General features: G+C 41.0%; 2 protein-coding genes across 3 annotated transcripts in view; one reads left to right on the top strand and one right to left on the bottom strand.

Moving 5' to 3' along the window:
* The window catches only part of LOC141421609 (inhibitor of Bruton tyrosine kinase-like), a 221,229-nt gene that overhangs the window by 114,066 nt on the left and 91,788 nt on the right, over positions 1 to 15,375 (top strand). The window contains exon 3 of the mRNA XM_074068285.1: positions 1,475 to 1,576. Within this exon, the coding sequence (XP_073924386.1) occupies positions 1,475 to 1,576 (102 nt within the window). The remainder of the gene's footprint in view (positions 1 to 1,474; positions 1,577 to 15,375) is intronic.
* LOC141421610 (mast cell protease 8-like) lies at positions 5,379 to 8,031 on the bottom strand. Of its 2 annotated transcripts, XM_074068286.1 has the most exons (4): positions 7,955 to 8,031; positions 6,744 to 6,879; positions 6,471 to 6,536; positions 5,379 to 5,755 (listed from the first exon to the last, which is right to left on the bottom strand). In XM_074068286.1, the coding sequence occupies exons 2-4, from the start codon at positions 6,873 to 6,875 to the stop codon at positions 5,603 to 5,605; spliced, it is 351 nt and encodes a 116-aa protein (XP_073924387.1). In that variant the 5' UTR covers positions 6,876 to 6,879; positions 7,955 to 8,031; the 3' UTR covers positions 5,379 to 5,602. The 2 variants fall into 2 exon arrangements, 1 of the variants encoding a protein (XP_073924387.1); XR_012446207.1 differs by lacking the exon at positions 6,471 to 6,536 and having other exon boundaries at positions 5,390 to 5,755.

Raw genomic sequence — 15,375 nt, forward strand, 5'->3', positions numbered from 1 at the left:
GGTGAATCTTAGAGAAAGCCTGAGAGTAGCACTGTAGAAATATTAGTGCTGCCGTATACCAGGCCTCTGGGGATGATGAAGGACACTTACCTGATTTAGCACTAAAGGGCAGGACAGCCACCACAAAGAACAGGAGCTGGAGCATGTTCTCCAGGAGTCTGACCAGGTGTAGAGTGGCCCTTGCTTATGCCTTCTAACTTTTTATCCCTGAAGTGAGGTAGGGAGGGCTATATCAGTGACCACTACTTTCCTCATGACTCCAGTTTTCAAGATAAGAGCTTTAGCCATGTCTTCCCTCCCACATAAACCTGTGTGGTGAGTGTTGCAAGAAACATGTTATTAGACAACTGCTGGTGAGCATGACCACATTCCCTGCGAGGAAAACTGAACTCTCAGAATGAAGGAAAAGACTATCGGGGGGGGCTTAGGCATGAAATAAAAGTGGTATTCCTTTCCCCTTAGTCAGATCCTCCAATAGCTAAAATATAATCCCCTCAAGTCTTGAATTTATGGTAGGTAATTGCTTCCTAACATAGCATCTCTCCATTGGATTCTATCCTTTGTAGAGCTTAATTTTTTTTTGAGTCCAAGAATATTTTTTTGTAAATTTAAAAGTGCCAAGAACTAGTTTCTACGAAGACACACTAGAGAAAAGCCTGATCATCGATCAAGTTCTTGACAGTTTTGAGTCACTGTAAACCATTGGTGATCGGGTCAGGAGTAGAGATTGGGGATGAAGTGGTACAGGGACAGCACTGGAAATGACAGAATAGGAGACCTTCAGAGGATGGGTTCCACAGACAAATGGACTTGAGTTAACCATGTGACTCTAGGTCAGTCTGATAAAGCCAATGTTGTTCTCAACCCATTGTAATTTGAAAGAGTCAAAACACCTGAGTATCAAAGTAGTCAGAAGCATGAAAGTATAGAGAGAGGAGAAACAAAGCTTTGCCATTCATCTGAGTTTCCTCCTCATTCCTAGACACTCTGGCACCCAAGTGAACAATGTGATAGAGGCAAAGCACTTCCCCTTGTGGCTGCCTGAACTTGGTCAGGAACCAGCCAGCGTTTGTTACTGTTTTCTGTTCACAGGTGCTTTTGGAATGTTTGCTTTTAAATCTAAAGGTTTTTTTTATTAGGTACAAGTTATTTAAAAGGTCAAAAACTGTCAAGGCAAGTTAGAGTATATTCCATATTGTATTTCCTAAGTGTGTATAGATAGTATGTGTCAAATAAAAGTAATAATTAGAAAAGGAAAAAAATAAAAAAATCATATTTATGTATAAAAATAGAGTCTATTAACTGTACTTAATTACTCATTGAGTAATAGAGAAGTGAATTTGATTAAAGCACATTGTATGCATACATAGAGATATCACAATGGAAATGAGGTTTTAAAATATGTCTCTCCTTAGAATACATGTTACCCTGACATGTTAGATTACTTCTCTTGGTTCTTTACATTTCAATATAGATACAAGAAGACTCCTGAAACCCCACATCAAGCTGGATACACTGCTTATGCTGATTTCACATCTGTTGGATCAGTCATTACACCAAATCTGGAACATGTCAAGTATGTGCTCATTTTCATTTTCTGGCCAAGAAAACTATTCCTTTTAGAGGCTATTATTAGCTTGTTACCTTTATTAATTTATCTCTGTCTTCTTTCCCCACCTTGAAAAATATACTTATATTCAGCAATGTTGAAATGACTAATTAAATAACTTTAGGTTGGCAAGTTGAGTTACTATCTATCTACTAAAATAAAATATGTGGAGTTATGTAAGAATAGAAAATCAAAGATGATAGATTACAGTGTTACCCTTAAAGCAGTTGGTTATCAATTAAGTACATCTTGTCACACAGAAATGTGACCATTTTCACAATTTCCGTAGATGATGTCTTGTATCTTTGACAGTAATATCACATTTTTGTAATAGATATTTGTCCTTTGAGTTATGGGTTATTCTCATAGGCTAGACTTTTTGCCCCATACATGGCTCAGGTCCCCATTCTCCCAGGGTTTCCTGGGACCAAGTAATATTGGCAGGGAGTTCATTTGTGAGTTCCCCTGTACTTCCCTCTGGCCCCTGTCTCAGTGGTCACACCGAGCTGATCATGACTCTGCTGCTGTGACCAAGGACAGAAGCATCTGTGTCTGAGCTTAGGCACTGTGCAGCTGTGCAGGGAGGGGCATTTGCCTGCTTGTGAAATTTTCACTGATGAATCTGTAATTGTCTCAAAATCCTGTTAAGAGAAAGAAGGAAAATAACAGGCCGTAAGCAGGTATAGTACACTATGTGTAACATAGTTAGCTGGTCTGGACGGCACTGCCCAGAAAAAAATGATTGAAAAAATTATGGGTGATAATTTCTGAATTTGATGGAAAAAGTCACTCATGTCCACCCATGAAGCCCACTTAACTTCCAGTAAGATAAATTCAGGAGAATGGTCACTGTGCCCCATGCCCTCTTCTCTCCTTTCCTGCCCAGCCCCCTCTTCAGATGGTGTCTCTGGGTCTCTCTCACCACAGCTGCTGTTTTGGTGTCACATTCACAGGGGAGAAAGCTGGACTGGGGCCACTTTGGGGTGTGTGGGATCAGCCAGACCTGGGGCCTCTCCTCCTGGATCTGTTAAGCTGAGTGCTCAGAGAAAAAAGGAGCTCCAGCAATGCCTTCCACTTTCAGGAGGGCTGACTGCTCAGGATCTCCAGACAACATCTTACTCTATTAGAGCTTTGTTCCTTTTATATTCCCAGAGTTTCTTTAAAATTGCAATTATATTGAAATATCAACACATAAGTTTACTATTTTAACTGTTTTCACTAGTGTATTCCAGTGGCATTAAGTGTATTTATCTTTTTCTACTGTTACCACCACCATCTTAGAAATTTTTCACTTCCCCAAATGAAACTCTGTGTGACAATATCTTTCCATGGTCTCTCCTACTCCTACCCCTTCAAGAACCATTTTACTGTGAGCCTTCACAGATTTGCCAAAGTGTTACACAAATACAAGAATCAAGCGTGATGATACTTCACACTTTGCACCTGGTTTCTTACCTTATTTGTCAATCAGACCCTAGGACATGGCAGGTCAGAGGACTGTGTGAGGCATTGAAACCAGAGGGAAAGTGGAAATAACAAGGGAGAACTGGGAAGGGACAAAGTGATGACTCAGCCTGCTGAATTCATCCATTTACTCCACTACGACGATGAGTCCAGCAGGAGAGTTTCCTCATAAATTCTCCTACCTGCTTTCAGATGGGATAGAGATGCCTAGGTCCCTTTGGAAGTTTTTGGAAGATAAAGAAAGAGATGACAAGGAAATTTCTTCTTTATAGGGGAAGGGATGTCCTCAGGGTCACCTGAAAGAGGATGGAACCATGTGAGGGCCTCTGCTCTTGTTCCTAGGACAGAAGAACCTCAGTTAAGGGTGATGCCCTTACATGAGTGTTCTTCTCTGTCGTTTATAAAAAACTCACTATCCTCAGCTGAAGCCTATGCAATGGAAATACCTGTGTCATTGCTTCCCAATGCCAAACCTGTAGGTCTGACATCTACTGAGCTGTTCACTAGTTCAGAGGACAGAATCTTCTCCCACTGGTCAGGTTTTCTCATTACCTGATAGGTAATTTCAGCCCGACGCTGTGACGAGGGTTCTTGCTTTGGGACGTAAGGTGATTTCTCATAGGAAATTCACCTGGGGAGATGAAAGGACTCCCAAGTACATGGAGAGAGCAGATGAAGGACTGGAAGTGTTTGGCTTGGAGGAGAGTAGTGATACTAAAAGGACAATAAGTGTGGCAGCTGTATTAAAATAAGGACTGTGTGGTTGCCTGGGGTGAATTTTTCCATGAAGTTCCAGAGAAGGGACAGAAGAGGTAAAAGGACAAAAAAGACAACAAACATTTACCACTGTCTTTTTTGTATTTGGTATCTTATAAGGAACTTCATGCATTGTGTATCATTTTATGCTAAAAATCTTTTGGGGAATCTTTAGTCAGAGGTGTAAAATGAAGGCTCATAGTTCATTCACTTGAAAAGCCACACTGTCACAGGGACTTCCATGGAAGACACTGAAATTTTTCTAAATGTACCACTTAACTGAGATATGCAAGTGGCTAGACCACCACAGAGGTAGATTTCAGGTCACAGGAAGGAGCTAGGTCGGTCGGTGTCATGTAAGGTATTCTCTCCAGATACATTTAAGTAGGCTGCATGACCATGTGGCCAGAAGGTGTGGGAGAAAATAGAGTGTTAGGAAGGCCCTCTGATTGGAGGAGCACTGGCTGGGAGTTGGGAGACAAAGTCCAGTTCTACTCCTGTTGTGAACTTACTTCACAAGAGGCTTGTGGCCTCTTTCTTTCAGTGCCTTCTGTTTCATGGAGGTGGTTTGTATCTATCAGTGTCATTAATTTTTTTCCCTTTTTAATTAAGTGAATATTGTTCTTAAGTAAACATGGTTCCTACAGCAATTATTATTTAAAACAGATGTGCATTTCTGATTCAATGGTGTTGGGTAGGCATTCTGATTCCTTTTAGGCAGTTCCAGGATTTGAAGGTCTGGGGACATGATGGCACCTGAGTGACAAACAGCTGATGTTCCAGGGCAGTCCTGCAGACATCATGTGGGAAGTATTGGAGAATTGGGAAGTAAGGTCTGGAAGTCACACACAAGGCTGTTACTCAGAAATGGATTCGTAAGGACCTCATGTTCAGATGATCTTAGGGAGAGGATGTTTAGGGTGAGGACACCGGGATTGGTGTATGTGGGCTTAGTGAGGGCAGAGCTTCAAGTGACAGTAAAGCTATTTTACTGATGATATCAAAGAAAAGAAGGATGTTCTGAAGAGGGCGACAGTTCATCTAAGTATTATTAAAAACAGAACAATCTGCTGACATTCTAGTGTCATAAAATAGGGAAAACACAGTGTTCCATTTTAATTTACAGATAATACAATGGAGTAGGGTGGGCTGGTTAGAAATGCTGAGCTTTCTCCACAAATGGGGCGAATGTACAGTCCCAAGGACATGTTTTGCTCCCATTCTAAAATTTCTGATCTGGCATCTCCTGTGACTACTGCATGAAAGATGAGGGAGTGGGAAGCAGGACTCAGCTGGGAACCAGCCTCGAGGAGAGGCCCTGTTGGAGTAGGGGGCAGCACAGCAGGGATGAGTGAAGCTAGGTTTCCTGGAACCTTACATATTCCTTGGAGCAGAATGTGGTGTGGGTGGTGATTGTTTTGATTTTTTTCCCCATTCTCGGCCTGTTCAGTCTGAAGATGAATTTAGGAAGGAGAGCAAGACATGTTTCAGAGATACCCTAGAGAAAGAGTCAGGCAGAAAGTCCTGATTTATACATGCTGAAAGGACAGGGCCAGTGCACAGGTAGGAACTGGAGGCTCTGTTAGGTTTGCAGATAGTGACCAGGACAAGAAGAGTGTAGGGTGGAGAGGGAGGTGGCACACAAAGTTTGTTAAGAGAATATATTCATGGAGAAGAGAATTCAGCTCATCCTTGGTGAGGGATTTCTTTATTAGGAGTCAGAAAGCTGTGCCCAAATGTGTGGACACTGGTCCAGAAAACAAGGCCTGTCTTCTAGCGATGCTCAAACTGTTTAATTGTTCTCTTAATCCAGGGCACAAAGCTTGAAATCCTGGTGAAGACCTGAGGAGGTTTCCCATCCACATGCCCATAGCTGACCATGCCCTGGCTCACGTTGTTACACACGAGGGGTCCCCCAGCATCCCCCTGCAGAGAAAAATGAGCATCTCAGTACAGACCCCACTCTTTCCCCCCTTTCAGTCTTGTTTTCTACTTGTTCTCATCTGTCCTAAGGACCTGTGCTTTCGTGGAATAACAGGTGAGTGGTTATGGTTGGTCTTTGCCTGTTTTGTTCATCACCTCTAGAGTCTAGATTTTTAATGAATTAAAAAAATTGAATTATGACACATTATAATTCACAAGTAATTTTCATTGTGATGGTCTTTGCCTTGCATGGGGGCGAGGTGAGCAGACTCTGTGATCCAACTGAATAGAGAACCTCTGCCTGGCTTCAGGTTCTCTCTCTTGCTCAACCCATACCTGAACTGTCCCTTTCTTTTCTCATAGGCAATGACCAAGGATTGATTGGAGGAATGTGCCACTTCCAATAGACTGGGAACATCATGCCCCACCCCACAGGTTGATCCTAGACTAGCAGTGGACGTGGAGTTGAAGGTGCCAGGCTATCTAGCCTCAGCTTCACTCTGTCTTTTGAAGAGGGCAGTGTCCTTACTTTATCAGAAGTCTTCTTGTCATTAGGGTTCCCCACACACAACTGGATGGCATTTTGGTATTGTGGGAAGAAGTGCTTGCATTTCCCCTCATTCTGAACTTCCATGTCCACTTCCTGGAGTGTTTCAGTAAGTTGACTATTAGCCAGTTTCCCCCAGCCTGCCACACTGCACACTTGCTCACAACTCACCCAGTCCTCACTGTGTGGCAGGGCAATGGTGTCCACATATGCATGGAGTTGGGCCTTGTATTTCAGCTGGTCAGAAAGGAGATATGGTAATTCAGGCCTGGCCTCTTGGTGATCTTAAAGTATAAGGCTTAGGTAGCCTGTACTTCCCCACCTGAAACAACTCCCCAATCCCATCCTATTTCCCTGAGACCAGTAGTACAGTCACCCAGAAGAGGAGAGGAGACTTCAAAACTATCAACCTGTGTTGATAGACTAGTAGTAGGAAGATGGTACCTTCAGTAGCATGACGTCATTGGTAAATGTTTCAGTATTAAAATTTTCATGACGGATGGCTTGAAGAACTGGAATGACCTGCTGGGTATTTTCCTTTTTGTTGATATCATGAGCACCCAAGGTGACATTCATTTTACTGTAAAGATAAAATGTATAGCATCTGTCTTACAAGTTATAACTCAGTCTCTAAAAGGCAGATTGAAAGCTCACTCTAAGCTAGAGCAGCAGCTGAGTCTAACTTCCAGTAATCCCTGGGTAAAAGTGTGTCCTGTCTTGGTCCAGAGTGGACTCTGTGGCCTTTCTTGGTGTGCTGATGCAAAGTCAAGGCTGTTTCCCTAGCAATCTCCACTGCCACCCTGCCTCTTCCCCCACATCTTCCAATCTGATTCCCATACTCATTTTGGGTCAACTAGGACAATGTCAGATATATCTTCATTTGCCCTTGACCCTATTGGTCATGGATGTTCCTGAGCAATGTCACCCGGTCAGTCCCAGGATAACCAAGACCACTGTTTCTCCTTACCTCCCATTACAGAAAGGGGATGTAATTACAATGTTCTTTCACACCAGGAAACCACCACAGCCAGTCCTGACTAACTTGTTATCATAGAACCTTACAAACGCCATGTAAGGCCGGGAGTGGGGTGTGACCTCTGTACCCCATTTGATTTGTCCTGAAAGAGAAAGGCTTTAGTAGCTCTCCATGTCCACAGAGGACAAGCCTGGCCATCCCATCAGGCTGTGGAGCACAGATGAGGTTGTACTCTGTTGGCTCAGTTAGGTTTTGTGTCAGTGTCCAGGCAGAGCTGAGTGGCTCAGCAGAATGGGGAGAAGTGAGAGTGAAGGAAGCTGAGTAGAAAAGTCCTTCTTGTCCTAGTCCTGATGATAGCTCATGGGATAAATCTGTCCAGTGTCAACTTTGTAGAAAGGGAACTTGCAGCCCACCTTTTCAGTTATACCTTTCCACCAGTGTCCTGTGCCATTGCAATAATTGGCTGCCTTCAGGTCTGAAGGATTTGGTACCTACAAGGTATCTTTGCAGCGTTCTCTGTTAATTTGTTTGCACGGATTACCCATTGCAGACCTAAAATCAGCTAACATCTGGGGACAGGGTGAGCCAAGGGTAATCTTAGAGACAGCCTGAGCGGGGCACTGTGGAAGTGTCAGTGCTGCTATATGCCAAACCTCTGGGAATAAGGGTGCTCACTTACCTGCTTCAGCACTGAAGGGCAGGAGAGCTACCATGAAGCACAGGAGTGGGACCATGTTCCACAGAAGTCTGTCCAGGTCTATAGCGGTACTTACTTACTCCTTCTAACTTTTTTACTCTGATGTAAATTAGGGAGGATTATATCAGTGACCACTGATTTCCTCCTGACTCTGTAATTTTCAAGATGGAATCTTTTGTAATATGTCTTCCCTCCCACATAGCTCTGAGTGGTGAGTGTTGCAAGAAGCGCATTGTCAGGCAGTTGCATAAAGCGGAAATACTGTCCCCTTCCACTTGGTCGTATCCTCCAGAATTGCAATCTAGTCATCTTAAATCTGGAATCCTAGATCCTCCAAACCCTAGATCCTCTAGTTCCTCCAAAGATGCAATATAATCCACCCCCCATGTTGAATCTATGGTGAGGTAATTGTATTTTTTTCTAAAATAGCATCTCTCCATCCAATTCTGAACTTTGTAGAGCTTAATTTCAGGGTCCAAGAATATTTTTTATATATTTAAAAGTGCCAAGCAGTCTTCTTTACTAAGGCACAGTAAGAGAAAAGCCTGATTATCAATGAACATCTGGACAGTTTTGAGTCACTGTAAACTATTGGTGATGGGGTCAGGAGTAGAGATTGGGGATGAAGTGGTACAAGGATGATGACGACAGCACTAGGAGATAAGGAAATGACAGAATAGGAGAGCCTCAGAGGATGGATTACTGAGACAAATGGACTTGAGTTAACATGTGGCTCCAGGTCAGTCTGATAAAGCCAATGCTGTTCTCAATTCTTTGGAATTTGAAAGGCTTAAAACAGCCACATTTCTTTATCTACTCATCCTTTGATGGGCAACTAGGATGATTCATAATTAGGGTACTGCGAATAGTGCTTCAGATAACATGGATGTGCAGATGTCTTTATTGTATGCCAACTTACATTCCTTTGATCATATGCCCAAGAGTGGTAAAGTAGAGTCATATGTACTTTTAGGGTTTTGAGGATCCTCCATCCGGATGCCCATAGAGGCCACACTAATTTACATTCCCACCAATAGTGTGTAAGTGTTCTTCACCTAACCCCTACATTCTCACCAGCATTTTTTGTTGTTTGATTCTTGATGAAAGCCATTGTGACTTGAGTGAGTTGGAATCTCAGTAGAGTTTCGAATTGCATTTTCTTTATGGATAAGGATGCCGAACATTTCTTTTTTTTTTTTTTTCATTTTTCTTTTATTATTCATATGTGCATACAAGGCTTGGTTCATTTCTCCCCCCTGCCCCCACCCCCTCCCTTACCACCCACTCCACCCCCTCCCGCTCCCCCCCTCAATACCCAGCAGAAACTATTTTGCCCTTATCTCTAATTTTGTTGTAGAGAGAGTATAAGCAATAATAGGAAGGAACAAGGGGTTTTGCTGGTTGAGATAAGGATAGCTATACAGGGCATTGACTCACATTGATTTCCTGTGCGTGGGTGTTACCTTCTAGGTTAATTCTTTTTGATCTAACCTTTTCTGTAGTTCCTGGTCCCCTTTTCCTATTGGCCTCAGTTGCTTTAAGGTATCTGCTTTAGTTTCTCTGCATTAAGGGCAACAAATGCTAGCTAGTTTTTTAGGTGTCTTACCTATCCTCACCCCTCCCTTGTGTGCTCTCGCTTTTATCATGTGCTCATAGTCCAATCCCCTTGTTGTGTTTGCCCTTGATCTAATGTCCACATATGAGGGAGAACATACGATTTTTGGTCTTTTGAGCCAGGCTAACCTCACTCAGAATGATGTTCTCCAATTCCATCCATTTACCAGCGAATGATAACATTTAGTTCTTCTTCATGGCTGCATAAAATTCCATTGTGTATAGATACCACATTTTCTTAATCCATTCGTCAGTGCTGGGACATCTTGGCTGTTTCCATAACTTGGCTATTGTGAATAGTGCCGCAATAAACATGGATGTGCAGGTGCCTCTGGAGTAACAGTCTTTTGGGTATATCCCCAAGAGTGGTATTGCTGGATCAAATGGTAGATCGATGTCCAGCTTTTTAAGTAGCCTCCAAATTTTTTTCCAGAGTGGTTGTACTAGTCTACATTCCCACCAACAGTGTAAGAAGGTTCCTTTTTCCCCGCATCCTCACCAACACCTGTTGTTGGTGGTGTTGCTGATGATGGCTATTCTAACAGGGGTGAGGTGGAATCTTAGTGTGGTTTTAATTTGCATTTCCTTTATTGCTAGAGATGGTGAGCATTTTTTCATGTGTTTTCTGACCATTTGAATTTCTTCTTTTGAGAAAGTTCTGTTTAGTTCACATGCCCATTTCTTTATTGGTTCATTAGTTTTGGGAGAATTTAGTTTTTTAAGTTCCCTGTATATTCTGGTTATCAGTCCTTTGTCTGATGTATAATTGGCAAATATTTTCTCCCACTCTGTGGGTGTTCTCTTCAGTTTAGAGACCATTTCTTTTGATGAACAGAAGCTTTTTAGTTTTATGAGGTCCCATTTATCTATGCTATCTCTTAGTTGCTGTGCTGCTGGGGTTTCATTGAGAAAGTTCTTACCTATACCTACTAACTCCAGAGTATTTCCTACTCTTTCTTGTATCCCGAACATTTCTTAATGTACTTAACTGGCCATTTGTACTTTTTCTTTTGAGAAATATCTACTTAATTCATTTGTTTATTTATTAATTGGATTATTTGGTCTTTCAGTGTTTAGTTATTTGAGCTCTTTATAGACTATAGATATTAATACCTTGTCACATAAATAGCTTGCAAAGATTTTGTTCCATCCTGAAGGCTGAAAATTGTTTCCTTGGAGGTGCAGAAGGTTTTTAATTTGAGGAAATTCCATTTGTCAATTCTTGCTCTTATTTCCTGAATAATTGGAGTCCTACTCAGAAAATCACCACCTCTGCCTGTTTCTACAAGTGTTTTTTCTATGTTTTTCTGTATTAGTTTCAACTTTTTTAGGTCTTAATTTAAGATCTTTGATCCATTTTGAATTGTTTTTTTTGTACAGAGTGAGAGACGGGTCTACTTTTAGCCTTCTACATGTGGACATCCAGTTTTTTCCAACACTATTTGTTTAAGTCTGTCTTCTCTCTAACATGTTTTTGGCATCTTTCTCAAAAATCTAATGGCTTAAGCTGTGTGACCTTATTTCTGGGACTCCTCTTCTATTCCTTTGGTATATGTGTCAGTTTTGTGTCAGTATGATGTAGTTTTTTTAACAGTATGATTCTGTAATATACTTTGAAGTTGGGTCTTTGACAGCTATAGCTATACTCTTTTTATCAGGATCTCTTTGGCTATTCTGTGTCTTTTGTGCTTCCATATGGATTTTAGGATTGAGTTTTCTATTTCTGTGAAGAATGACATTGGAATTTTGATTGGGATTGCATGGAATCTGTAGATTTCTTCTTTAGTCATTTTCATAATATTAATTCTGCCAATCCATGAGCATGGAAGGGCTTCCCATTTTCTAGTGTCTTCAATTTCTTTCTCTGAGGTTTTATAGTTTTCATTGTAGGGGTCTTTTACCTTTTTTGTTAGGTTTATTTCTAGGTATTTATTTTCTTTGAGTGTATTGTGAATGGTCTCTTTCTCAGCCTGTTCCTATTGTTGAAATAAAGCAAAGCAACTGATTTTTGTATGTTGCTTTTGTGTCCTTCTACATTGCCAAAGTGTTCATGAGATGTGAATTTTTTTGGTTGTTTTTTTTTGGTACTGTGGTTTGAACTCCTAGTTTCTAGGCAGGAGCTCTAAACTTGAGCCACTACACCAGCCCCATATACCTTTTTTTTTTTTTTTTTGCAGTATTGGGATTTAAACTCAGGGCTTCACGCTTGCTAGGAAGGTGCTGTGTCACTTGTCACTTGAGCCACTCCACCAGCCCTTAACAGGTTTTTTTTTTTTTTTGGTGGATTCTTTAGAGTCTTTTAAGTATGTGATTATATCATCTACAAATATGGATAATTTGACATCATATCCTACTTGTATTTCTTTTGTTTTTTTTCTCTTACCTTCTTTCTTTGCTTAGGATTTCAAACATTGTATTTAGTAAGAGTAAAAAGAGTGGGCACCCTTGTATTGTTCCTGATTTTAGTGGAAATGGTTTCAATTTTCCCCATTGGCTAGTACTGTGTTATTATAGGGTTTTCATACATAGCCTTTATTATGTTGAGTTTCATTCCTTCTATTCCTATTTTCTTCAGGGCCTTTATCATGAAAGATGATGAATTTTTTCAAAATTTTTTTCTTCCCTTATTGAAACAATCATTAGATTTTTATCCTTTATCATGTTTGTGTGCTGAGCTGTATTCATTGGTTTGTGTTGTTGCATACCTGGAGTGAAACCTCCTTGATCATTTTGTATGATCTTTATAGTGTGTTATTAAATTAAGTTTGTAAATATTTTATTGAAAATATTGCATCTATGTTAATCAAGGAAATTGCTCTATAATTTCCTTCTTTTTTTGTGTGTCCATAGCCAGTTTTGGCATTAGAGTAATACTGGTTTTACAGATTGAGTTTGGTGGTATGTCTTCCTTTTCTATTGTATGAAGTAGTTTGAGCATTTATGGTAGTTTTTATTTAATGCTCTGTTAGAATTTAGCCATGAATCAGTGTGTTACTGGGATTTTCTTTGTTGTGAAAGCAAGCCTATAAGCCTAAGGGTGTTCCTGAGTGCATTGGAAAGTGGGTGGAGCAAAGAGAGCACTGATTCTGCCCTGGCAGGTAGGTCTTAGGGACTCAGACCCTCTGGCTTTCAGACCAGTCATTATCCCAAACCTGGAATATGTCAAATATGTTCATATTTTCATTCTCTGCCCCAGGAATGAATATTCTTTGTAGGGAATATTATTGCCTTGTTAGTTTTGTTAACTTATCCCAATCCTCCTCCTACCACCTTACAAACTATCATTATATTCAGCAATGTTGGAATGACAAATGAAATATCTGTAAGTTGGCATGTCAGGCTATTATGACTCTGTTAAAATTAAATTTATGAAGTTTCAGAAGCAAACAAAATCAAAGATGATAGATTATAACGTTATAGCTAAAGCACTTGTTAATTTAAGTGCATCTGGTCACATGGAACTGTGTGTTTTGTAATTTCTGCAGCTGCTTTATAATATCTTTGACTGTGATAGCACATTCTTTTGTTGACAATTGCTCTTTGAGTTATTGTGACATTTTCTTGGGCTAGACTTCCATCATGCATATCCTCAGGCTCCTATTCTCCCAGGGATGCCTGAAGACCAGTTTATACTGGCAAGAAGTTGACCCTGTGAGCTCCCCTCTGCTCTTTTCTGGCCTGTGTGCCAGTGGACCACACTGAACTGATCACAACTCTGCTGCTGTGTGTCTGAGCTGAGCCATGGTGCAGGGAGGGACGTTTGGCTGCTCTTGTGAGGTTTTCACTGGTGAATGTGTAATTGCCTTAGGACTGTGAGAATATAAAGAAAAATAAAGAAAAAAAATAATATGCCTTAGCCACACATTGAGCATTACATGGGATACATGTGTAAAGGGAGGTCCAGAGGTGAGGGCATATTTGAAAGAGAAAATTTCCAGAAATAATGAAAGAAAATTTCTCAGTTTTGATTGAAAAAAAATCACTCATGTCCACCCATTAAGTCCAGTGAACTACAAATAGGATAAACTCAGGGAAATGGCTATGGTGCCCAATGCTGTCTTTCCCGTGCCTGCACTCATCCTCTCCATTCCTGCTAGCTCTCTCTTCAGATGGTGTCTCTTGGTCTCTTTCACCTAACTGCTATTTTGTTATCATGTTCAAAGGAGAAAAAGCTGGACTGGGGCCACTGCTGGGGTGTTTGGGATCAGCCAAATCTGGGGCCTCTCTTCTTTGGCTTGCAAAACTGAGTGCTGCAGAGGAAAAAGGAGCCCCAGAAATTACTTCCTTGTGCAGGGGGACTGGTCAATCACTTTCTTAAAAAAATCTACTCCATTAGAGCTTTGCTCCTTTTGTGTTTTCAGAGTTTGTTTAAAGTTAATAAAGTTTCAATTGTGGTGATACATGCAAAACATAAGATTAAAATCACCTTAACTGTTTTTACATTCATAGTTTAGTGGCTGTAAGTCAATTCACTTTGTTATACAGCTGTCATCACCATCTGTCTTAGACAGTTTTCATTTTCTCAATGACTTTGGCCTGTTGTGACCGTATCTTTACATTCTCTTCTCACTCACCCCCACCTTCCTAATAGCATTTTACTTTGTCTTCTTGGCTTTGCTAGAGATTATTACTTCAATACAAGAGTTTGAGCATATGACATTTCACATTTCTCATCTGGCCATTATCTTACCTATTAGGCAGTAGGAAAACTCAAACCCTATTAGGTAGTAGGAAAACTCAGTGTACACTCAGGATTGTGGTGAAATATAGAAACTGGCGGGCAAGTGGAGAAAAAAAGGGGAGAGCTGGGCATTGGGCAAGATGATGACTCACAAGCCTGCTGACCTCAACCTTCTACAACCATTGCAATGAGACCTCCAAGAAGTAGTTATGTACATTCTCCTTTGGGCTTTCAGATTGGGAAGAGAGGCCTGGGTGCCCATGCTTTTGGATATTTTTGGAAGATAAAGAGATGAGACCAGGGGGCAAGATGGTGGATTGCTGACAGCTACCTCATCCCAGAGCCCTCACAAACCATAACTAAAACCTCAGGATTGTAGCTTTTAGGGTAAGTGGTCAGGTAGCCTTGAAAAAAAAAAGAGAGGGTGCCAATATAGGGACAGACCATAGCTAGAGATATCAATCTCTAAGTAAGATTTTTATATTATTTATTTATTTATTGTCAGTATTGAGGTTTGAACTCAGGACTTCATGCTTGCTAGGCAAGTACTCTACAACTTGAGCCACTCTGTCACTCTTTTTGTATTGGGTATTTTCAAGATAGGGTGTTGTGAACTATTATCCTGGGTTGGCCTCAAACTATGAATTTGATGATCTCTGCCTCCTGAGTAGCTAGGATTATAGGCATGAGCCACCAGGCAACTCTGCTGCTGGAGTGTGGTCACCAACAGTAGGGATCTGGTCCATCCCATGCCAGCACAACTGCCAGAATTTTGATGGTTTTTTTAAAAAAATTCTTTCTGTTCCTCTGTTGGACATGAGTTGCCTCCAGTCCATGAGGATCATATGGCATACTAAACAATGAAATACAGGGATAAAATTTGCCTTACAAAGGACAGTCACCAACTACAGAGACATAGGACAGATGTTGACTACCAACCTGCACTCTCTCTGATACCAGAGAGGAGCCCCTAAACCATTCAGATGACATAGCCACTTGACTAGGGGTTTATTCTATCATTTTCATATATTACTCCCACCCTTTCTATTCTTCTGCAATTCCTGACAATACCTCTTCTCCACAACAACTGAGCTACATCTCTACACAC

Source organism: Castor canadensis, chromosome 3, assembly GCF_047511655.1.
Source record: "Castor canadensis chromosome 3, mCasCan1.hap1v2, whole genome shotgun sequence".
Classification (NCBI taxonomy): Eukaryota; Metazoa; Chordata; class Mammalia; order Rodentia; family Castoridae; genus Castor; species Castor canadensis.

Bases quoted from the DNA above. Each gene is read 5' to 3' on its own strand.
- LOC141421610 (XM_074068286.1), bottom strand. From the start codon at position 6,875: ATGAATGTCACCTTGGGTGCTCATGATATCAACAAAAAGGAAAATACC. The intron at 6,537-6,743 runs GTACCATCTTCC...CTTTCTGACCAG, and splicing joins ATGACGTCATGCTACTGAAG to CTGAAATACAAGGCCCAACT. The intron at 5,756-6,470 runs GTGAGTTGTGAG...TTTTCTCTGCAG, and splicing joins TGCCACACAGTGAGGACTGG to GGGGATGCTGGGGGACCCCT.